Here is a 25,477-nt window from a genome sequence, read left to right on the forward strand (position 1 = left end):
CCGTGCGGGGGGGTTGTGGGCGTGGCGCCTGCATCACCTCCCCCGGCGCCCGACTCAGTGCGGGGGAGCGCGGCTGCGGCATCTGCCCCGTCACAGTTCCACAGAAAGATCTCAGAGGGAGAAGTGAAACTCCTCAGTGTTTTGTGAACTTTAGCTTTTTGAAATGTTGGTGTGTCTTTGTTTGGCTAAAAGGGAAGATAAGACAATTCATGATCACAAGTGGTTCTATCCTCCATTTCCAAAGGGTTTCTATTGGTTAGTCTCCTGCCTCAGATTCACAGATTGGGACAAGGTAGTAGTTACCGGTGGAGATGAATAACTTGGCCTAAATTCCTGAAAATTGTTTCTTAAATAGTTCTTGTAAAATGACTGAGGAGACACTGATAGCCTTCGGTGTTTAGCTAGATATGTGGTTTTTTTTTTTTTTTTCATTTAATGGTGAACAACCATTACATTATTGCTAATTTAAAGGAGATGATTAGGATATAACAGAACTTTTGGATAACACTATGGCTGCGTCTAGATTGGCATGATTTTCCAGAAATGCTTTTAACGGAATATTTTTCCGTTAAACGCATTTTCGGAACAGAGCATCTAGATTGGCACAGACATTTTTCTGCAAAAGCACTTTTTGCGGAAAAGCATCTGTGCCAATCTAGACACGCTTTTCCGCAAAAAAGCCCTGATCGCCATTTTCGCGATCGGGGCTTTTTTGTGGAAAACAAATCTGAGCTGTATACAGTGGCCCTTTTGCGCAAAAGCTTTGCCAAAAGGGACTTTTGCCTGAATGGGAGCAGAATAGTATTTCCGCAAGAAGCACTGATTTCTTACAATAGGAAGTCAGTGCTTTTGCAGAAATTCAAGCAGCCAGTGTAAAGAGCTGGCAAGTTTTTCCGGAAAAGCGGCTGGTTTTCTGGAAAAACTGGCCAGACTAGACACAGCCTATGTGTGTCCAACTTCAAAACATTGACTATAGAGATGTGTGGATCATAAAGAATTAAACTGAAAGCTTGTATCAAAAAATAACCAAAATGTTGTTTATTAGCCAAAAAAAAAAAAAGTATCGTGACATGTTGTACTGCATCAAAAAATCATTAATTGCATAACAAACAGATTGATATTCAATATATATAAATTATGAGATTCAAGAAAACAGGTTGACAGCACCACAAGTGGTTTATTCAAATCATATCAGAAGGTCTTCACATGGGTGTGGGGGAGGAGGTACAATGTACAGTAAAATAACTGAAGAATATCAGAACAATAGACGCACGCAGTCAGCAAAATGCAGTCATACATAAGCCTGTCTCAACATTATTATTTCTAAGGAACAGAAATATATAATTTCCTCAGCCTCATCAAGTTAAAGCAATTGTACAAGTATAGAGAACTGTAACATCGCATCTTGTCTCTGTTTATACAGCACCATAATACACAAGAGAAAATTATCTTCCAAGGTTTCATTTGTACTAACCTCGGTACATTAAAAAAATACAGTAAGATTTATAATTCATTAATAAGCAAACTGCAGAAGCTGAGACTACGTGGGTGCTACATATCTGAATGAAATACCACCCACATTTATCATCAACAGATATAAAACATAGTTGACAACTGTGAATAAAATGATTAAGTCACAAATCCAGAGCTTCAACACTTCCATTTTAAGTGTGCGTCTAACAGATCGGATATTGACAATCAAAGTGAGGTGAAGGAACATCCCAAATTTTGCAGGCTTTTTAATTTTCCATAAGCAGCTCCCTATTGTGAAGTTTTGTCATAATTAATCTGCAGGGGATGGTCCCTGTATTTATTTTGTTAACACTGCACAGGAGGAATCCCAAGTTTTACTATTACACAGTGTGTGAAGTCAGGTGGATCTACTGCCACTTTCCATAAACATATGCGTAACATTCCCATTTCACACAATGATATATCTGGTGTTAGGCACTAACCAACTCAGTGCTGTTCAGAACACAAGGCAGACAGTACTTGCCATGCAGAGCTTATAGTTAAATGATCAGTGGTGGGAGCAGTCTGCATGCATCATATGGAGAAAAGGCAGGCCCCCTGTAAACATTTAAGTGGAATAATTAGATCTCACCTCTACTCCGAAATTGCACATTACATACTATATTTACACACACTATCAAGTTGCTGTTGAATCTGTGGGAAAACAGACAAACATCTGCCAAATGCCTACTAGACCTAGAAGAATAATATCAGATCTTAGACAATTGAAAAATATTGGGGGGTTTTAGGCATGTCTGTGTGACTTTGGTATGAGTATGTAGTGGTAAGCCAAGTGCCTGAACTACCAGGCATGAGCAGCGGTGTTAGAAGCATGTTGCAGACATAAGATATGGTAGAATGCATCAAGTGATTGAGCAAACTGTGGGCCTCTAAAACTGATTTAAGCATTGTAGCTTAGTGGCTAGTGAACAGTCCCTAGACTCTGGAGACCCAAGGTTCTTCCTGGCTCTGTCAATGGGTCATATTGGGCAAGTCAGTTCCCTTCTCTGTACCCCAGTTCCCCCTTTTATAAAAATGGATAATGAATCTGGCCTCCTTTATGAGGATTCTTTACTGAAACATCTATTAATAATTTGTAAACTGTTTACAAATGGAACCTTATAAAGTGTGAGTGGAAATATTAAGCACCAGAGTTGCTGTTGCTCCACTGCAGTCAAAGCAAGTTTTCGATTCTGCCCCCCCCCTCCATTAAATATATATATAGTGTTAACTTTTTGAAAAATGAAGACACGTGTTGTTCTGTGGGTTTTTAAATAATGTGGGAAACCTAAAATCCTAAAGTTTGCAGAGACTGTCAGCTGCTTTATTTCCAGTTTGCACAGAGCTGGAACTCAAAGTTTGGAAGCTGAGCGTGTGTTCCAGACATCATACAGTTTAAGTGCACCTAGGAGTGATTGATGAGTTTGGAGATCACAGATAAGGCAATGGTTTAATAAATAAAAGGCATGGGGTGCTCATGGACAAATGATTTCCAGTGCACCTCCAGACACATGATTTCTAGTACATCATGCAGTAGAGCAATTATTCCATCAGTACCATATCTGACAATGTGAGGAGAGAAAAGTTTTCGTATTTCATCAAAATCAAATATGAGTTGGGAATAATGCTAAGAGATCATTAATGTTTGTTCTGCACCATGAAAATGTAGCACACTACAGTACAAAAGTGCTAAAGATCATTGTAGGCAACGGTTAGAATGTTTCAACTGCTTATCCTTATCAATGGTTCTCAACACTACGATTTGCCCCCCATATACAGTAACAGGGATTTAGCTGAGACTCCAGCCCATTTAACAATATGGAAAGGGCATTGTGACCTACCAACAACTGTCTGCAACCCCAGAGTTGACAACTCCCTTGTCTAGTTGGCTCCAAATAGTTCTTTACATTGGTTTTTGTGGAGTCTCCTCAATGAAAGCTGTTTCAGTCTTATAACATAGAATAGAGGAATATGCTGCTGCTGCTGCTACTGACTAGTTGATCAGACAGATGACTTTGGGTTCCAAATGTCACTGAGTTGAAAGGAGATAATGGGACTGGCAGTTCAAAGAGTCAGAGAGAAATAAGTGGGAGTCTTGCCATTGATTTCAATGGGGCCAGGATTTCACCCTGAATCTCTAAAAAGGAGCATAGACGATTTATACTCAATCGCGAGTGACAATCACTCCAGTGCAGAAGGTGCGGAGCACAACTTAATTCCCTTTTAACATGGGGTGTAAGTGATATACACTGCTATGTGTGGGTGCTCTGCATGGGGTGATTTTCTCAAACAGCATTTCACTTTTATGCAGATCATCCATTGAGAAGATACTGGCATTAGCTTCAGAACTGGCTGTGTGTGCCTGCACTCTTGAACAAAACTGTCACGTTCTGCATATGTCACCCAGCATAAAGGAAGAACAAAGGAAAGCAGTTTAGAGTGGATTTGAATAGATTCCAGCTCTCATATGATATCTTTTCTAAACACTGTGTCTGATATAAGGATGCTGCACTGCACCATTCATCTTCCAGCATTATTAAGCCCCATTAGATTGAACTGTTCTTATTAGAATCACTCGCGTTTGCCTAAATATTTGGCTCCCAGGAATGCTGGGAGGAAAGTGGTGTAGTAGAGATACCACATGAAAATTTCAATAGTTTCTGCCTTGAGTGTCTCAATGCAGTTTTGCTTTGAATGAGGTAGCTCAGTTGTGAGTTGAAGCATGGGAGGATGCATTGCTGCCCACCACTCAAAGCTATATTCTTCCCTTTTCCACAAGATTATAAAAATACCAGGAACATTTTTAATTATTATTATTATTATTATTATTTTTACAATTTATAAAAAGCTTTTACAAAAAAAGTGCACACTCAAACTTCTGTTCCATCATGTAAATTGTTGTGAACTTTGACTTCTAAGTTCACTTGTTTGACCGTAACACCTTTGACTTTGTAGGCACCCTCACTGTCACCTAATATATTGATATTCCTCACAGTGCAGTATTGTCTGTTTACATTCTTTTCCGCCCTTTCTGTGGTTTTCTTGGGTAATTCTATCTTGGTGTTGAGAGGATACTCCTCCATGACATCTTTGGCAAGCTTTTTCTTCTTCTTCTTCTGCTTTCGACATTTCCTGGTTATGAAGCATACTAATAGGAGCACAAGCAGCAACAGCATGATGGCAGCAAATGCACTTCCTATGGAAGCTCCTGTTTGTGACAAGGAAGCAGCCACTACTGCTTCCTGAACCTCCAGGCTCAGTGATTTCATGTTGGTGCCATTCTTGACTTGGTCGCCCTCATTGTCATAGATCAAGGAGTCATCCAGAATCAGCCTGCCGTTGTTGTCCACCAGGTCCCTGCGGCTGCGCTTCAGGTGGTGAGTGAGAGAACGTTGAACACGGGGCCCTGCAATGGTTTCTGGGCCGATTATATAGATCACCTGAAGGTACCACTGGTGTCCAGCTTCCACCTTTATAACACAGAACATACAGACAAGAGACTTTACCCTGGAACTTTAGCTGAAGTGATACTAGAATTCTGTTCAAAGCACACAGAAGTGGGCAAGTGCTACTGTAAGACAGGGACAAATATGTATTCTAGGTCCCTCTCTGTGCTGATTCACAGATGGTATGGGCCTGTTACAGTCCTTATGGGGTTTTAACTCTAGAGCAGTGTTTCCCAAACTATGGGCCGCGGGAAAAAAATACCGGGCCTCAGTGTGGCTGCTGGTAGGGGAGCAGAGCGGGGCGGGCCGGGAGGAGGTGGCGGCGGGGGGAAGGGAGAACTGGCCGCCAGGAAGAAGGGTTGGGGCAGCGGGACTGTCCCACGAAGATCCGGGTGGGCAGGTGGCAGAAGCAGGGTTGGAGGCAGCGGCGCTGTCCTGCGGAGATTGGGGGGGGGGGGGGGGGCAGACAGGCAGGTGGCAGAAGCAGGGTTCGAAGCAGCGGTGCTGTCCTGCGGAGATGGGGTGAGAGGGGGCAAATGGGTGACGGAAGCAGGGTTGGGGGCAGCGGGGCTGTCCTGCAGAGATGGGGGGGGGCAGGCAGGCAGGAGGTAGAAGCAGGGTTGGGGGCAGCAGGACTGTCCTGCGGAGATGGGGCAGAGGGCTGGCGGGCAGGTGGCGGAAGCAGGGTTGGAGGCAGTGGGGCTGTCCAGCAGAAATTGGGGAGGGCAGGTGGCAGAACCAGGGCTGGACGGGGAGCTGGCCAGGGGAGAACAGGAGGAAGAGGACGGGAGAACCAGCTGCGGGAAGCAGGGCTGGACGGGGGCAGCAGGACTTGACTGGGAGATCGGTAGGAGAAGGGGGGAGGGGGCGGGACTGACCTGGCACATGCAGACCCTACAGACCCTGGCAGAGGAGTGAGTCTGCCTGGGGGTTCCATTTTGCCCCCCCCCCCCACACCCACCCTTCCTCCCTCGAATAGTTGCGAACTGCCTGGCAGGTAGACATACTCAGGCAGCCTGAGCACATCTACTATCCAGGCAATTCGCAGCTAAGGACTGATACACCTAATTATAATAAAACTTACCTAATTAGAAAATACCAGACATTTTATGTCTGGTAATTTCTAAATTTGTTTCTCAGAAAAAACCCTCAAATACCAGATTATCTGGTACAAAACCGGACACCTGTCAACCCTGCCCTTCCTTGCACCCTCTCTCCTAGACAGCTACCCTACCCCCACTCTGCTCCTGCTCCCCCCTCCTGGAGTACCCATGCAGCACTGGGTCCCCCAAGCCCTGGCCCAGAACTGAATTTCTGATCTACAGTTTATGTGCTGGAGTTTTCTGAAGGGTCTGCATTGTCTAATTTAGGCTCTGATCTTAAAGAATGCTGAGCAGCCTTACTCCAAATTGCGTTCAATGCGAAAACGTGGGGAAAGGGTAGGGAAGGGGAAGATAATGCATTTTTAAAATACAGTTTATAAAATTCTCTCATCTAATGCCTGTTCCAACAAACCATGATTTTAAGGTGACCTGAGCTGATCGCAGGGAAGAACAAGTTCCTTGTCCTAGGGCCCATTGTAATTAAAGGTGACTAAGGGGCTGACTGTTCACCGGAGTCAACCTTCAGAATGATTAACAGCCACTGTAAAACCCACTGAAAGCTAGATTCCTTCATGTAGTTGTTGCTGATGCAGGTCTAGCCTATGTTTTAGACTTGCTTATTGAAATCCTGCTGGGTAACTCTGCACAAACAGCACCCATCTTCTATAACTTTATAACTGAGTCATTTGATCCAGTGAGAACTTCTGACTACTCTAAATTCCTATTGACCTCAGTAGAAGTTAAGGGGGCTAAACACATTCCCACACTAAAGCCTGGGGCTGGAATTCTGAAATCCACTTCTTCTCTGAAGATTAGCATGAAAGGAAGTAGATAAGGACGTACTAAGAGCTGGGTTCAATAACACACTGCATAGGTACAGAGACCTGTGCTAATAGAGCCCAGTACAGAATTAGGGTACTAAATTGCTAAAGGGTGTTTCTGGCACTGGAAAATATGCACTGCCTTTCTCCACAGAAAATTAGATAAGACTACAAGGCTTGTCCTAGAGTTGGTTGGATTTTTATATGTGCAAGATCAGGCCTGGAGCCGGTAAAGCATAAAGCACCTTGGACTGTATATATAGCAAAGTTTTTTTTTTTTTGTTTGTTTGTTTTGTAGTACTATACATCTCATGCAACACACCTTATAGAGAGCATCCACTTTCATAGTAAATCCATCCACTCCTGGCATGCTGCTCACCAAGTGGAAATCAGACAATTCAGAGGCAAAGTGAGCATCGAAAGGTACATCGTGGAAGTACTTATCAGTTACCTCAGGTTGGTTTCGGTCCTGAAATTTACAGAAAGCAATATGTACTGAAGAAATGTGAATACACACTATTGGAGACACACGCATTAGTAACAAACTGGCAACCAACAAGCTACATGACAACTGAGATTTGTCAAAGTTGACTTTTTGGTTAATGTGTTATAGGAAGCAGCAAAATGACACAAGCAGAGCATCTCTCACTCATGTCTTTGTCTCCTCCTTCTATGCCTATCCTGGCTTTGCCCTCTTCTCCTCTCTTCTTGTGCATTTAAAGGCTACCCTCTCAAATAAAAAACTTCCTTAAAATAGTAATAGAGATGTAGCCGTGTTAGTCTGGTCTAGCTGAAACAAAAGACAGGACTATGCAGCACTTTAAAGACTAACAAGATGGTTTATTAGGTGATGAGCTTTCGTGGGCCAGACCCACTTCCTCAGATCAAATTGTGGAAGAAAATTGGCATGACCATATATACCAAAGGGATACAATCAAAAAAAGTGAACACATATAAAAAGGACAAATCAAATTTCAGAACAGAGGGGAGATGAGGGGGGAAGGTTAATGTCTGTGAGCTAATATTAGCTTCCCCAATTATCACCTCTATCTTTGTAATGGGTAAGATAATTAGCATCTTTGTTGAGGCCCAGTCGTAAAGTGTCAAATTTAAGCATGAATGACAGTTCAGAGGTTTCTCTTTGAAGTCTTGTGTTAAAATGTCTTTGAAGCAGGATGCAGGTAGTCAAGTCATTGAGACAATACCCTTTCTGGTTGAAATGGCAAGAAACTGTTTTTTCTTTGTGAAACTGCCTGATATCTGTTTTGTGTGCATTGATTCTTTGGCGAAGAGTCTGAGGAGTTTGTCCAATGTACATAGCAGACAGACACTGTCAGCACATGATGGCATAACTTATATTTCTGGATGAGCAGGAATATGTGTTCTTGATCTTCTAATTGAATTGGTTAGGTCCAATGATGGTGTCAGCAGAATAAATATGTGGACAAAGCTGGCAACGGGGTTTGTTGCAAGGGAAAGGTCCAGGGTTGGTATTAGTGTGGTATGTCCTGTGGTTGTTGGTAAGAATCATCCTGAGATTAGGTGGTTGTCTATAGGGACTATGGGTCTGTCTCCCAGAGCCTCTTGGAGTTTAATATCCTGTTCCAGTATAGGTTGTAGTTTATTGATAATGTGTTGGACGGGTTTAAGTTAGGGGCTATAGGTGATGACAAGTGGTGTTCTATTGTTGGTTTTCTTGGGTCTGTCTTGAAGTAGATGGTTTCTGGGTATTCGTCTGGCTCTTACAATTTGTTTTTTTATTTCTCCGGGTGGGTAGTTGAGATTTATAAATGCTTGGTAGAGATCCTGAGGTTTCTGGTCTCTGTCAGTGGGATTAGAGCAGATGCGGTTGTATCGAAGGGCTTGGCTATAGACGATGGATCGTATGGTGTGTTCTGGATGGGAGCTGGAGGCATGTAGGTAACTGTATGAGTCAGTGAATTTTCTGTAGAGAGTGGTGTCTAATTTACCTTTGGTGATTTGTACTGTGGTGTCCAGGAAATGGATCTCTCGTGTAGAATGGTCCAGGCTGAGATTGATGGTGGGGTGTAGGTTGTTAAAGTCTCTGTGGAATGCATCCAGTGTTTCTTGGCCATGGGTCCAGATCATAAAGATGTCATTGATGTAGCATAAGTAGAGAAGGGGTAAAAGGGGACGGGATCTGAGGAAACGTTCTAAGTCAGCCATAAAGATATTAGCGTACTATGGGTCCATGCAGGTACCCATGGCTGTGCTGCTGATATGGAGGTATAAGTTGTCCTCAAATGGGAAATAATTGTGGGTGAGAACAAAGTTACATAGGTCTGCTACTAGACTGGCAGTGGTGTCCTCTGGGATAGTGTTCCTAATTGCTTGTTATCCGTCTTTATGTGGGATGTTGGTGTGTAGAGCTTCTATATCCATGGTAGCAAGGATGGTGTTATTGGGGAAGTTATCGATGTTTTGTAGTTTTCTCAGGAAGTCAGTAGTATCTCGGAGGTAGCTGGGAGTGTTGGTTGTGTAGCGTTTGAGAAGAGAGTCTACATAGCTGAATAATCCAGTAGTGAGTGTGCCGATACCCGAGATGATGGGAAGTCCAGGGTGTCGAGGTTTATGGATATTGAGAAGCAGATAGAACAATCCTGGTCGGGATTCAGAAGGTGGTTCTGTGTGGATTTGGTCCCGAGTAGATGTAGGGAGTTCTTTAAGGAGACAGTGTCATTTCTTTTGGTATTCTGAAGCGGGATCAGAGGAGAGAGGTCTGTAAAATGTGGTGTTGGAGAGTTGTCTGGTTGCCTTCTGGTCATAGTCCGACTTATTCATAATGACCACAGCACCCCCTTTGTCAGCTGGTTTGATTATACTGTCCAGGTTGTTTTTGAGACTCTGGATAGCATAGCGTTCAGCGTGGCTGAGATTGTATGTCGCTTGTTGTCATTTGTGGATGTCAGTCTGTGCATTGTTGTGGAAGCTTTGTATATAGAAATCCACATTGTAATTCCGACCGTAAGGGGGAGTCCATATAGAATTATTTTTCTTTTGGTGTTGATAGGGGGGATCTGGTTGGTCAGATTGATGTTCATTGGTAGTATTGAAATATTCTCGTAGGTGGAGGCGGCAAAAGAAAGCCTCAAGGTCACCACAAAATTGAGTCTGCATCCTGCTTCAAAGACATTTTAACACAAGACTTCAAAGAGAAATCTCTTAACTGTCGTTCATGCTTAAATTTAACACTTTACAACTGGGCCTCAAGAAAGATGCTAATTATCTTACCCATTACAAAGATAGCTTCCCCAATTATCACCTCTAATATCATTAGCTCACAGACATTAACCTTCCTCCCTCATCCCCCCCCTTGTTCTGAAATTTGATTTGTCCTTTTTATATGTGTTCCTTAAAACAGTCCTCCTTAATTCCTTGGTGCTAATTCAAAGACATAAGTGTTCCTATTTCTAATAATTGTCTTTTTTTCCTCCAAAGAGAAATTTAAACCAGTTTTTTACACAAATGTATACAGTTGCTGTTATTTTCCCCACAGAGAGACTTCTGTGCTTGCATTAGAGTCATGCTACTCTCCCAGTTTATTTTAGCTTCCCTTTTTCTTCCAAAGTCCAAGACAGCCCACAATTCCCTGCAGAAATGGACTCAGTAGGACTTCTCTAAAAAGGCCACGAAACACTGCTCAAATATAAAAATGAACACTGAGGCCCCGATACTCTGAGATCCATACAGACACATAAGGCTAAGCATGTCACATCTGCAGACCTCTCACTGAGGAAGCAAGAATCCAGATTGGAAGAATAATGCTCACATCTCTCAGCCAAAAGTTAAAGACAAATTCCGGGCTCTTGCAAGCGGTTTTGTGAAGTGCCTACTCCTAGATTTGGGGTAAGAATAACTTTTAACAACACACAGTTCACATAATAAGAAATAATTATAACTGTAATTTGATTTCTAGCATTTCACATTATTTGTAGTAGAGCGCTCCTAGGATAGTTTTATTAAACTAAACACCCAATGCTGAGAGTAACTACACTAATATATAGATGCATGAAAAAACTGGCTCCTATATTACCCTTCATTACGCTGCTGATGGTAGAATGACTGGCATCCATGTTAATTTCAAAGTCTGCACTTACCATTAAACACGTGATGTGCACATGTAACTAACTTTTATTCAAGGAAAAAGGATTTTTGTTATATGGATGAGTAAACCTCCTTCTATATGTTGAGAGGATTGTCATGACAAATATATTTGTATAAACCTTCCTGCTACTTCTACATTAAAAATGAGGGCCAAATCACAAGGATTTCCTTCAGTTTTTCCTAGTCCTCAGGCCAATGGGAATGTGTTGGAATAAGGACTAAGGAAATCAGCTTTGTATTTGCATTTAATTTGATATAAAAAAACCGCACTCTCCTGCCCTTCATACAGCTGTGCAGTAAGCTACTTCTTGTACTAGGAACATTTAAGAAAATGTGGGATACGGACAAATGCCTCAGTGAACGTGCACACCGTGAAAGGTGTGTGCGTACAACAGGTGAGAATCTCACCACAGCTCCAGCCCAGCTCTGCCACATAACAGGACTAGAGCGGCATAAAGTAGCCCTAAGGGTTTTGTATGCAGCCTAGGAAGGATTCCCTCAGTGCTGAGGACCCCTCTAGCTAGCATGCTAAAAATCAGAGTGTGACAGTAGCAGCACGGGTGGCCCCTCAGGCTGACAACCCAAATCCAAACTTGCCTGATCCCAGGCTACGTACCTGGGAGGCCAGCCCCTGAGCTGCTATTTTTAGCACATTAGCCCAAGCAGAGCTAGCCCCAGTCTGCCTACCCGCACTGGGACAAAAGGGGAGATAAAAAAGGCTGGTATAGACAAGGTCTCGGGAGAATGATTGACCAGGCTTAAACTAAAAAACGTGAGTTCCGAACCAAACAAACGGCCTGGCTTTAAGTCATAGGGTGGTGTGAAGAAGAAAAAGTGACTTTAATGCTCATCAAAGATGCTGAATCAACAACCCTAGAGCATGAGGTTGTTTTATACACAGAACATGCACAGTGTGGACAACAGCTGGGCAAGCTTCCCCTCCTGTCCTATTAGGACCTGTCTAAACTAGGAAAATGTGGATCCATTTTAATATTACTACCCTTGTACAAAGGAGATGCCAAGTGATGTTTAAAACATGCTATTTAAAATGTGTTAGCTCTCATATTTAGCTTGCTAAATATCTCATGTTCCCCATCTATACTGGGTCATGTGCTTCAGCCTTGACCTGGTTGAGAGAGTAGTTGAGTCTGCATCTCCATTTACTAATTTTGTGATGTGAACCGTGTTTTGAGACTTACTCATCTTCAGCGGCTCCCCATAGAATTTTATCAGAACAAAAACAAGGTCAGAAACACAAAATTGTTATGAGAAGGGAGAAAAATGATTCTCCTTAACCTTTGATGATAGGACAAGAAGCAATGGGCAGCCAGGGTTTAGGTTGGACATTAGGAAAAACTTCCTAATTGTCAAGGAGGTTAAGCATTGGAATAAATTGACTAGGAAGGTTGGGGAAACTTCATCATTGGAGCAGGTTAGACCAATGCCAGTAAGGGATGGTCCAGATAGTGCTTGGTCCTGCCAAGAGTGCAGGCAATTGGATTTGATGACATCTTGAGGTCCCTTCCAGCTCTACGATTCTGTTCTATGATTCCTGTCACACATTCTCACATAGTTTATCAAAGAGATGGTTCCAAAATCAGCCAGGATGTAAACCACCCACATCTACACAGCTACCACAATTCAACGATACAATTGTATCCCCTGTGCAACCTACCAATAGCAAAAATCTGTGTTTTAGGTGCTTGTTGGGTTGAATACAGCCATACTGTGGTCCCTCATTATAGATTGTTCCAGTTGGGTCAAAGAAAGGCACATAACCATCCTTGCCCGTACAGAGATAGACTTTTTCCAGCTGCAGTTTGTAGGCAGCATTTAGATTTTGTTCGGGATTCCAAAGCACACGACCATATAGGATTTGACCTGAGAAGGTTGACAGAATTTACAGTCACATTTATATGCATTGAGGAGAGGAGGGGAGAAAGAGGAGCAATTCAGAAAATCTACTGAGCCAAGTCGACCCGCTGGGGAACAGTATTAGTTTCCTATGTAGATGGTGCCATATTGCATCGTGATCATGTTATACAGTTGTTATAGTCATGATCTTACAGGGCTATAGCATGATTCTGTAATAAAGTTTGTTCACATAGGCAAGATGACTCCCCAATATCACATCATTTCCCTTACACTACAGTAGAGGCTACCCAGGTGGACTCTTTAGATCAGGGTTTCCCAACGTATGGGTTGGGACCCAAATATGGGTCGCCATTACATTTCAAAAGGGTCGCCAAGTGTCTCCCCCTGTTTTTGAATTGCCTTGGGACACCAAGTCTTCCTGAATTGTCAAAATGGGTCCCCATCTGGAAAAAGTTGGGTACAGCTGCTTTAGATAAAGTACATTTACAAGGGAAAGCAACCGGTCTTACCTTTTGAAAAAGCTCCTTTGTAATCCATTTCTGCAAAAGACATTTCAGATTTAGTGGGATCCATCAAAAATACTTTCTCGTTGTTACAGAGCTGAAACTCTGTGTTCAGAGAGTATACGACAGGAACCGGGCGGTTTGTCTGCTGGAAAGCAATTGGGATCAAAAATCTAAAGTGGAGAGGAGAAAAAAAGGAGATGCAGATTGAACTTCTCTACACACTCAAGTTATGCTGCTAGAAACTGACTCCTATAGTTAAATCACTACAGACTGACACAATTATAGTGATAGCAAAGTACTTATGGTGGTCTAGCTTATTGCCATATGGGAAGGAGGTTAAGTTATACTGGTAAAAAGCACTTTTATACAAGTAACTGCCTCCACAGTAGGATTGATGCTGGTGTAATTATTTCAGTGAAAAATCACACCCCTAACCAACACAGTTCTACAAAATCTGCAAGCAGACTAGACCTTGAGTTGCAACTATCACAAGTCAGCATTTTCCTCCAGAGATGTAACCTCTGTGAAGAGCATGGGAGTCTACAGAAGAACCTTGAAACTGATATATTATTATTTGACACTTGTGAACTTTATCTCCAAGGGTGCATCTACACAGCAGGGCTTAACTCGAAATAAGCTATGCAAATTGAGCTACGTCATTGCGTAGCTTATTTCGAAATAGCTTATTTCAAAATTAGGAGCATCTACCCAGCACTTATTTCGAAATAGAGCACTCTTCCTCCGACTTCCCTTACTCCTTGTACAGTGAGGGTTACAGGAGTCAGAGTTAGAAGCCCTCCAGCTTGACGGTATTTCGACTATTTTGAAATAACTGCCTGCTGTGTAGATGTGGACTAAGTTATTTCAAAATAACGCTAGTTATTTCAAAATAATGTTGCTGTGTAGACGTACCCCTACTGTTTACATTTTCAACTTGGAGAATATAGTGCACAACACTCATTAACACCAAAGGGGAGCTGCCTGGAGTTTGTGGGCAGCGCTGTTGAGTGGGGAGCACAGACACGAGGTGGGTGCGGTAGAATCTTTTACTGACTAACTTCTGTTCAGGAAGGAGCAAGCAGATTTGTTGCGGGCTTCTACATTACCTGCAAGCCATGGAACTGGGACTGACCAAGCCAAGCATTGACCTGGGGTTTGCAGGCACGCCATGGGAATGCCCATGAGTTTCCCAGACCCAAATGCCCCATAAGGAATGGAGAAAGACAGTGGCTACTACCCCACCTTCAGTAGTGATCAAAGGAGAGCCATTAATTAGGACAGCGAATTTAATCTTCTGCAATCCAACTCCTTCTCAGTACCACCCAGGAAACCCAAATACTCAGGCTGAGTGCATGTGGGGGGGCAGTGAACTTCACCCCCAAAGGAACACAGAATCATAGGGTTGATGAGAACAACACAAGTCTGGTTTTCCAAGGTCCTGAGCACTGCAGCTCTCACTGGAGCCACTGAGACCGCACCTGTGACAATTAGGCCTAGATCTTGCCACAGATTCCTGTCAAAGCCAGCAGAAAAGAAAAGATACTTTCCCTTGCCTTTCTGACCACGCTTTGCTGACAGCCAAGCCAAGTGCTCGGAAGCTGTCTGAGAGGCTCTCGTCAAAGTGCAGAGTTAATGTTGAGGGAGCCCTGTTCTACTATTTTAATGGAGGATGATCTCATTCACGGCTAGAATCCAAAGCCATTAGCAGGGAGCTGGAACAATTTGTGTTGTGGAGGGCGCTGAGAGCCACTGAACAAAACTATAACGGATAATGGAAACTGTATAATAGAAACTGCTTCAAGTTAGGGGATGCAGCAGCACCCCCAGTTCCAGCATCTATGGGCAATAGGGATTTTTCTAGCTTCTCATTTCTCCTATTGTTGTTGCTTTGTGTCAAGTGCCTGCTAATGATGCAAATGATGCAAGCCAACGGTGTCCTTATAAAGCTAGCACAAAGGAAACACGATGATCTAAGCCATTCAGCTTGCAGGGCTGTGTACACTGTTCTTCCTCCTCAAGGACACATTTCACTGTACACATTCTGTTTGAATAACTACATGGCTTTATTGAATATCTATGAAATCTGTGGGCCCCAATTGCATTCACATCTTAACAGAACTAGACTTCATTCCTATATCCACACCCTTTGCTCTCTTTAATTGGAGGAATCTTCATTTCTGAGCCCACAAACACTTCACTCTCTCGAGCTTAACTCATTTATAACAACTCTGAACACAGACCTTGAGGTCTGAGCAAGCAGCAAAACAAGAAAATAGTGCATCTCCTCACCTTTCTGGGGCATGAGCAGTGCAAGCCAATGGTTTATCTCCTGGGTCGATCCACGGCTGCGTGGGCTGCACAGTACAAGGGATTAAGTAAATTGTGTACTCTCCAGAATAGTCCTTCCTGGAAACAGACATGAGATGCCATGGTTACCATTATTAATCTGGGAGTTGTTTACTTGCCTGGAAACATTTATCAAGTGGGCATTTGCATAGCTTTTTGCATCCTTAGTACAAACGATTATCCATGCATGTTGGACTAGTCTGATGCTGAAGACAAATGTTTTGAACCACCATAGATTCATGCCAGGTGTAACTCCATCAATTCCAGTGGAGTCACAGCAGGGATGAGAATTTGGTCCATGATGTTTAAAGATGCTCTATTTTCCTGTGTGCCTGAACAAAGCTGGATGAGAGACCAGGGATCAATTACTGAAAGAACAGCAAGAAAAGCAGAGAGAAGGAAGATATTTCTGGATCACAGCATAAGTACATGTATCAAGGATAGCCTTCATTTTAATTAAAACTATGAAACACGGGTATTAAAATCCTCTTTTGAAGTGCAAATCTCAGTGCAAGCTCAGTATACGAAATCACTACCAGTAGTGCCAGGCTGTTTACACAGATGTTTTATTCCTCCTCCCGCCCCCCCCCCCCCCACACACACACACAATGAATTCAGTACGCTTGAAGGGAACTGAATTGACAGCCCTAAGCTCCTCCTTTGCTTACAGGACAGAGACAGCATCAGCTACAGCAGTGAAAGCTGCCTTCTCCTGTCCTCATCTTCAAACTCTGAGAGAGTGCAGGTTTCCACAGTCCATTCAATTCTAGCCCCTTTTGCTGAGCTTGCTCAGCAGAATCCATTTTACACAGGCTGCCAACAGTCCTTGTTATGGGGATCCATTTAGGCACCACTATAAAGGTAGATCGTGTTTACTAACCCAGGTCCAGAGTCTGATACTTAATATGGGAGCCAGCTCCAGCCCTGGGGACAGCCACCACGAGCTTGGCAATGGATAGACCTGGCACCCTTGGGACATAGACGGAGCTTGGTCCTGCCTTGAGGGCGGGGGGCTGGACTCGATGACCTCTCGAGGTCCCTTCCAGTCCTATTATTCTATGATTCTATAAGACACAGAAGGGGGGCGCTGAAGGTAAGGAGGTTAAGGAACTCCTCCAGTGGCCCACTAGGTAAGGTACCTGGTTCCAAAAACAGAAGTCAAGGGTTTGAGCCCCTCCTTCCTCCATCCAACATGGGATCACCCAACCCAAGCTTGGCGATGGATGCACCCTTGGGACATAGGACGGATAAAGGGGGCCCAGAATGTAGGGAGGCTGGGGGGCTTCTCCAGCAGTGCAGTGGATAAAGCACTTATCTCCAGAGATAGAGGCTGAAGGTTCAAGTTTCCCCGGTAGGGGACAGCCACCAGCTGCTTGGCAATGGACGGACCTGGCACCCTTGGAACAAAGGTCTGACACCCTCACCCAACTTGTAGAATGAAAGGTTACTTTACAGGCTGAGTAAAGGGCCTGCAATTTGAGATAATCAAACAGAAGAGGAGACCCCCGAAGAAAGGAGGCAACTGACTGCAGAAAAGGAAAGTGTAATTTATACAAAATGATACAGAGCATAGCTAGAGGATAAAGACAGAGGAGCCATCAGATAATAACAAAAGTAGAGGCTGCCCAACAACCACAGCTTAATTCAGCTGTTGCCATAGAAGTAAATGGAACCCTTTGCCTTATACCCTGTATAGTCATTTACCCCGGAGCTACACAGGTGCAGGGCAACTGAAAATCAGGCCCAAAGACTCCATATCCTGTTACCAATCCCCCTGAGCTATCCAGACCCCAAGGTGAGACGCTCTTGAGGAGTCAAAAACTTATGAGCATATAAAAAAAGACCCAATCGTGTTTTCAGGACACCTGACAGACAGGACTGCTGCCATCCACTTCTTAGATCTCCATTCATATATCCTATTCCCTAAAGAACCTTTCTGCTGATGCATGATCCAACAGGTTACAAGATTTATCAAAGCCACCCAGGAAATAAACAAAAATCAAGTTTGATACTAGTGGCTGTTGCGACAGCAGAGAGTGAAATGAAGTGCTAGTATGCCTGGACTGGGCCCTTTGCTCAGGATGCTGTTAATGCTGGCTCTCTCGGCATGTGTGAACACCATTCTGATGATGGAAGCGATAAAGCCAGCTATACTCACAGTCCTACTTCCTCACCTGTTATAGGAACTGGTTGCCCTCCACAGCTGATAGGGGGAATCAAAAGTCTGCGCACTCCACAAAAGCTGCAGATCAAACTCAATCCCTCCAAGGTGGTCTGGCGTCATTATAAAAGACTTCACATCTGGCAGCGTGTGGTGCTCCATCACAAAATGCCCTGCACAGAGGAATACAAATACGTCACCTACCGAGACATATTTTTACCTTTCTCCAGCCTTCCTGCAAACTTGTCTTGAAGTCAGGTACCGGAGAGGTGGTCAGTTGAATAGCTAATGTTCCATGAAGCATTTCAAATAAAGCAAAACATGGAAAGATCTAATCTTGGATCTCAGGAACTTGGAGAGATAACTCGGGTTAGTGTCAACTACTTGCGAGAGTCAGGATCAAGCCTGCCCTAGCTGAGATTTACAAACAACTCAAAGATAAAACACTGGCAGCTGATGTACAGTAGCGTTCCCACTGTTGCTACCTGTGGTAGGACTGCACTGGTGCTAGAGTAACAATCAGAGGATTTCAGAAAGTAATTCGTCTAGACAAGGCCATGAGAAAACTAATCTTCTTCAAAGAGCAGCTAAGTCTAATGGCAACCAGCAAACTCTAGTGCAGGGGTGGGCAATAATTTTCATGGGGGGAGACAATGAATTTTGCAACATGGTCACCGACCAGCTCCACCTCGGAAGGGACAGGGCTTAGGGCAGAAGGGGCGGGGCTGGAGACTAGCCTCCCCCTAGAGTCATCTGGGGCCAGAGGCTTTGAACTAAAAATGCAGAAAAGAGCTCGCTCCTGGCCCCACCACTACCATGTTGCCTGGCAGCCGCCTGGGGTTCCTGCAGCTATTTAAAGGGCTCACGGCTCTGGCCCCTGCCAGGGTAGCACTGTCACCGGACAGGATCTTGCTGCCAGAGCCACTGCCTGGAAATTTGGTGGCCCGGGCAGCAGGATATAAATAGTAAGAGGCCAGATGCCGTCCGTGGGATGGGTCAAAATGTGAGGCGGGCCGGATTCGGCTCCCAGGCTGAATCTTGCCCAGCCCTGCTCTAGTGTTTAGGAACTTCACTCCGTACAGCTGCCCACCACTACTGCTGGCACTTTCACTGCTGGCATTGGGAGCCCCCAATACATGGCATGCAACTGTGCTTGCCCTGGTTTTCAGTTCCTTAGCGCACTGGTGCCTGAAGGAAACACACGCAAGGCGGAGGGCACAGCTGGCCTGTCCTGGGCAGGAATAAAGAAGGACTAAGGCGGACAGAACACCACAGGTCCTTCCCAATGCAGGTAAATTATGGTGCAAATAAACCAACGGAATGAACAAAACAGCAACCAGCTAAGAGGGTAACAGCGGCAAAGCAAATTGACCTTTGAGTAAAAGTAAATTCTTTGAATGTGAGCATTGCCTTCAGCCACATATACCATTCCTAGTACATTATCATCACTGTGCTCAAGACCAGCTCATATTAGTATAATGTTCTAAGTCAAAGCTGACACACTTGCCTCTGAATTTGGCATGGGTCTTGAACTCAATAACCAGCCGGCCATCCTCTCGGATGTAGATCCTTATTATCTGCAGCCTGGCAGAGAGAACGCTGTCTGTCTGAATCCCTGCATAGGTATATTGAGCAGAAAGTGAATTTATTAGCAAGGGGACTGTCTAGAACACCTGCTTGCAATAAACAAATTTCTATCACCAGCAGTTCTTACTCAATGTGAGTAGTGAGACTACTCATGGGAGAGCTGCAGGACTAGGCTCACAGCTTCAGCTGACTGGGAATTTATCAAAGAAAGGTTTCTCATTGGAAAATTTCAGTTTGTCTAAACTGATTAGGATGGACTGTCTGGTCAAAATGAGACACGCAGTCGAGAACAGCCTATAGTCCAGCAGTGTTCACCTAGGATGCGGGAGACACAGATTCAAGTCCTGCTCAGCTTGATTCAGCACAATGGCTATATTGCAATGGCACATGCTCTCATGGGGTGTGTCTAGACTACATGGCTCCGTCGACAGAGCCATGTAAACTAGTTTATCCGACATAGTCAGTAAAGCGGGGATTTAAATAATCCCCGCTTCATTAAAATAAAAATGGCTGCCGCACTGTGCCGACAATCAGCTGATTTGGCACATCGCGGCAGTCTAGACGCGGATCGGTCGACAAGGGGAGACTTTGTCGACCGCTCCCTTATGCCTCGTGAAATGAGGTTTAGAGGAGCAGTTGACAAAGGCTTCCCTTGTCGACCGATCCACGTCTAGAGTGCCGCGCTGTGCCAGATCAGCTGATTGTCGGCACAGTGCAGCAGCCATTTTTATTTTAATGAAGTGGGGATTATTTAAATCCCCGCTTCATTGACTATGACGCGTTGATGGAGCCATGTAGTCTACACATACCCATGGAGTTTTAGTGAAAATTTTAGAAAGGTCTTGACTTTGTTCGGATGCAGAATGAAAACAAATTCTGAAACCTCAACATGTTTTGCAAAACAGAATTCTTGCCCTACTCACCACAAGCACGGGGTTCAAGGGGAGGGGGAAATTACAAGGAATATGGACAGCTTGACTAAATAGAAAGCATAGGCTCACACACAAGATGACCACATACAGGTGTAGGTGTTGGTTCCTTGGTGTGCTCATCAAAAAAGGAAACACCATGCAAAATTTATAGCTGACAGTAATTAAACAAAAGTCAGTGTGGACCAACTATTGGGAAAAAATTCCAAATAGTGAGATCTGTGGTAGTGTAACACCCACAGGCGGAACCGAATCTGGGACCTTTGGAGCTTAGTTTCTACCACTTGAGCTAAAAGCCAGTTGGCCCTGAATTAAGGCTGTGGAGGAAACTCATTCTTTCTCTCTGTACGTAGTCTGTGCCGCCAGGGGGGCAGCACACCCTAGCCAGCAGGTGTGTGGGTTACAGTCGGAAGCACCAACATTTAAATAGTTTCAGAGAGAGCTGGAGAAAGCACTAAAAAGTATATCCCAGCAAACAATCTTGCCAGGACAGTGAAAGTGCTAGATCACTTATTAGGCTTTTTTTCTAGCTACAATTTCTCCAGTTCAGCAACGGCTGTTTCACTGGTTAACAGAAGGTGAAGGGCAAGTCCCCTTGCTAAATATTTACAATTTTAGGGGCTGATCCCATGTGTCCAAACTCTGACAGAACTCCCATGTGCTTCAAGTTGTGCCCAACTAAGGACTGTAGTAACTGCTGAAAAAAAGAGGGAAAATGTGTTAGTCTACCTGTTCTCCAGAGAACAGTATCATAGAAGAAAGAAAATTCCATCTCTGTGTGATGTTCGAGAGAAGCCCAGCCTCTTGGTGCGGTCACATAAATGTAGGACACATAGAGAGGGACATGGACGGTCAGGAAAGACTGGGCAGAATCTCGCACCTGTCAATCAAACAAAAAGATGGTTATGGATTTATTTATTTTTTGGTATAAAGATACAATGCTCTGTAGATTTATTGTAACTCGTAAACCCGGCACACTCTGATTCTGCCACAGAGATAGCAAAAAGTCAGAGCAGCATTCATAGAATTCTCCCATGGGTCTGGATATGGGTCTGCCATATGGATACTAAGCTTCCTCCTTTTAAAAGGAGAATCATGGCATGTACTAAGTGAGGATGCCCTATTTCTAAGGCACTGTAAGGTCTAGGACTCCCCCAAGAATCATATATAAATTGCACACATACAAAATGGGAAATGACTGCCTAGGAAGGAGGACTGCAGAAAGGGATCTGAGGGGTCATAGTGGACCACAAACGAAATATAAATCAGCACTGTAATACTGCTGCAATAAAAGCAAACATCATTCTGGGATGTGGAGTGTTGTAAGCAAGACATGAGAAGTAATTCTTCCACTCTTCTCCGTGCTGATTAGAACTCAACTGGCCCATGGAGTCCAGTTCTGGGTGCCACATATCAGGAAAGATATGGACAAATTGGAGTAAGTCCAGAAACAAGCAACAAAAATTATTAAATGTCTAGAAAACATAATCGCTGAGAAAAGATTAAAAAAACTGGTTTTAGTCTGAAAAATTGGACTGGGGGATGGGGGGAGGGACATGAAAAGAGTCTTCAGAAACATGAAAGGTTGTTATAAAGAGAAGGGTGATAAAGAGAAGGGTGTTCTCCTTATCCAAGCAGAAAAGGACAAAAAGAATGGACTTAAATTGCAGCAAGGGAGATTTAGACTAAACATTGCCCAAAACTTCCTAACTGTAAGGGTGGTTAAGCACTGGGACAAATTATTTAGGGAAGTTGGGGATTCTCTGTCACTGGAAGTTTTTATGAACAAGTTGGACAAACGCCTGTCAGGGATGTCCTAGACCATATGTAATCCTACCTCAGTGCAGGGGATGGACTATATGGACTTCTGAGGTCCCATCCAGTGGTGCATTTCTACGATTATTGCTGATTAATGAACAAATATGGTTGGCAGGAGGGAAACTTGTCTAGTCCTCCATCTTGGAGCACAGATAATTCTAGTGTGCCTACAAACCATTCAAGACTCCTCATAATTGGATTTTAATACAGGTTGAATCTCTCTAGTCTGGCACTCGCTGGTCTGGCAACATCTGTGGTCCAGCACGATTTTAGTTAGCCATAGCCAGATGTCCATTTATCATGGGTGTGGCAAAGTTTCCCAGGGGTTCCATGCAGTTTGTTTACAAGTCACCAGTCCTGGCTCTCAGTGTTCTGTGCGGTTATTTGTCTCTTATTTACCCCCCATGTCTTCTAAAAGCCCAATAAGCAGTTGAAGTGTTTGCAATGCTGCTAGACAATATTGACCTCCCACAGCTTGGAAAATTCTCTCGTTTGGCACCAGTTAGCTCCCGAGGGTGCTGTACTAGAGAGGTTCAACCTGTACGCAAAATGGGAAGGTGTAAAGATATCATAGTATACCTATCTTTACACACAGCCATTTTTTCTCCCCTCACAGTACATGCACACTCTGTCATTCTGGTGTTGTGTTAAATAGGCATTTTTCTTTTTACCGATTCATAACATGGAGGTAAATGTACCCAAATGGAACTGGAGAAAGCGCTTTTTCAAGCACCCAAAACATTGATTCCAGCAGATGTTTTGAAATAGCAAATATTGTAATTTGTCTAGGAACCTTTTAAAGATTTTCAGGAAGTAAGAAAATACGTACTGATAAAAAAGGTTTGTCTCGAGAGTTTAACAGACAAATAGTTTTCCTGATTTGCATGATAAAGAAATAAGCAGCATGTCTAATTATTAAAGCTGAGTATTGTTAAATGCTCATTGTTGGCCTCTCTCTGCTCTCCCGGAAGTCAATAGTAATTGACCCATTGTCTTAAGTGGGAACAGAGTTAGGACAGTATTTATTGCTGCTAAAAATGTTATTGTAATTGTCTAAAGCAGGCAAATTGGGTGATGTGCAGAGGGTCAGCTGAAAGCCTATGAACCATTCTGGACCTCCTCATCACTGGATTTTAATATATGAAATGGGCAAGTGTAAAGATAACAGCTCAGGAATCATCACCATTATTGCTGGTTTAAAAAAAAAGAACCCTGTTGAATTAAAAGTAATTGTCACTATGATTAATGTGTTTGCAAATGTGCCTTTTACTGGTTAGTACCAAGAAATGAAAAATACCTCTCCCAGTTCTGCTGAAAGAACACTAACTACAAAGCTGTTCCTCACCCACCCAAAACACTAGTCTTAGTCAAAACTGACTCTGCAAACCTGTCTTTATCTTAATATGAATGTACACTAACTCCAAGTGCATTTGTGGGTGTGTGTCTGTTATAACACCTCTATATTAACTAACTGTGTATGTGAGCAAACTGCACAAAACACTGTGTATCATGATTTCAGTCTCTATTCAATTAATTAAAAGAGCAACTCTGCTTGCTCATTCAGTAGAACGAACAGTTTAATGCATGAACCAGTCTGAGATACTACAATAATACTGGTCAGACATATTGCAAGCAGTAGAGGGCAGTAGTACTCATAGATAGAAACCATTACTTTAAACTAGAACCGTGGGGTCCAACTAGTTCTGAAGCAGTAACCACTACAGTGGCTACTTCTATAGCCAACTAGCCACACACAACCGGCCAAATAGTCACATGTGGCTAGTGAATTGGACACCACAGTACTAGAACATTGGCAGTCCTCACTGAGTTGATGTGCAAATCTGAGAAATCTCAAAAAACTCCTGTGATCTCACTCCACTCTTCACAGAGGGTAAAATTCTCAGCAGGTGCAAATTAACAGATAGACCCTGTATTCAATGCCGATTTACACTAGCTAAGAATCTAGTCCAAAACTGTTAACAGCAGAGACAGTCATGATTTTTTCATACATTATTACACTTATGACATTTACAATATACTTTCTAGCATACTATGGAATAATACACCTTGCTTATCAAAATAAAACAGCCATGTACATTTCATGATGTACTATTCTACCTTAAAGAATAGCCAGGGGAGAATCAAATATGTACTGATTCTGTTGGCTGGAAAACACAGTGAATATTTAGGAATACAGGACTTCTCCATGAGTAAGGAGGTCTGGATTGGGCCCAAGTCTTTTGAAAATTAACCCGCACCTGGAAGTCAGCAGTTACAGATCCCCCACAGACATCGATTAACTCTGTCATGTCATAGTAAGCATCAAAGGTCCAAATGCAGCTCTTCAGGTTGAGGTGTTTGTAGAGCTGGATTGTCTTTGGTTCTCTCACGGTGGGATCAAACTGGTATGGACGGTCATATCCAGGACCCAGAATGATGCTGTCATAGGTCACTTCATCCAGGAATCCTGCTTCTGGAATCAGGAAACAAAAGGAGACATATCTCTGTGAATTAAGGAACTCTGTCCTAAGTACGGACATAATATTTTAATTTTCAGCTGTGATACTAGATATACTTTAACATGATGATTTTGATAACTCTGGTCATCTGAAGAAGTGGGCTGTGCCCACGAAAGCTCATGATACCATCTACATGTTTTGTTAGTCTATAAAGTGCTATCAGACAATTTGTTGTTTTTTTCTGTAACAGACTAACTCGGCTATCCCCTGAAGCGCATGATGATTTTCATTACAGTACTGCTTAGAGGCATTTTTCGCTATGTTAAACCAGGGGGGGAGGGAGAGGCTGAGTCCATATAAATAACAAAAGGTAAAAACATAACAGGAATGTTACGAAACATTACAAACCCAAGAAACTCAGGGCTAAGGTTAAACTTATAAAATAACCAAACATGCTAAGGTATGAAAATACACAGAGCATCCAAACATCCTTAACTCTGCTCTATAGTGACACCATGCAATAAACACAATTATGGCATGCACATTAGTGTTTGCAGTCCCAGAGTAGCTTAAATTGATTTTTAAAGACACATTTTGGATTTTTTTCCCCTTGTTTTCATTGGCTCATGGTGTCCTTTCTGCATGGTTTATTTGCTGTTGCTGCTTTCTGTGCCACACTACAGAATGAAGCACAGGGGCTCAGTGGCATAGCGAGGGAGGAGTGGGGGGGGCATTGCCCCTAGGCGCCATGCTAGGGGGATGCCAATTTAGTCCTCCTCCGCTCTCCCT

The 25,477-nt window shown here is 43.4% G+C and overlaps 1 protein-coding gene and 1 pseudogene across 2 annotated transcripts in view; both read right to left on the reverse strand.

The window, feature by feature from the left end:
* Nucleotides 1–1,157: 1,157 nt before the first annotated feature.
* Nucleotides 1,158–25,477, reverse strand: part of FRAS1 (Fraser extracellular matrix complex subunit 1) — a 294,040-nt gene continuing 269,720 nt past the window's right edge. For both annotated transcript variants that reach the window (XM_075929458.2, XM_014578940.4), the window contains exons 65-73: nucleotides 24,488–24,702; nucleotides 21,141–21,291; nucleotides 19,403–19,510; nucleotides 17,909–18,068; nucleotides 15,678–15,794; nucleotides 13,392–13,558; nucleotides 12,683–12,888; nucleotides 7,205–7,351; nucleotides 1,158–4,982 (exon numbers count right to left, since the gene is read on the reverse strand). In XM_075929458.2, coding sequence (XP_075785573.2) covers nucleotides 4,383–4,982; nucleotides 7,205–7,351; nucleotides 12,683–12,888; nucleotides 13,392–13,558; nucleotides 15,678–15,794; nucleotides 17,909–18,068; nucleotides 19,403–19,510; nucleotides 21,141–21,291; nucleotides 24,488–24,702 — 1,871 coding nt within the window. In that variant the 3' untranslated portion in view covers nucleotides 1,158–4,382. The remainder of the gene's footprint in view (nucleotides 4,983–7,204; nucleotides 7,352–12,682; nucleotides 12,889–13,391; nucleotides 13,559–15,677; nucleotides 15,795–17,908; nucleotides 18,069–19,402; nucleotides 19,511–21,140; nucleotides 21,292–24,487; nucleotides 24,703–25,477) is intronic.
* LOC149524583 (uncharacterized) lies at nucleotides 7,377–10,112 on the reverse strand (annotated as a pseudogene).

This window comes from Pelodiscus sinensis, chromosome 4 (genome assembly GCF_052426305.1).
Source record: "Pelodiscus sinensis isolate ZL-2025 chromosome 4, ASM5242630v1, whole genome shotgun sequence".
In the NCBI taxonomy this organism is placed as follows: domain Eukaryota; kingdom Metazoa; phylum Chordata; order Testudines; family Trionychidae; genus Pelodiscus; species Pelodiscus sinensis.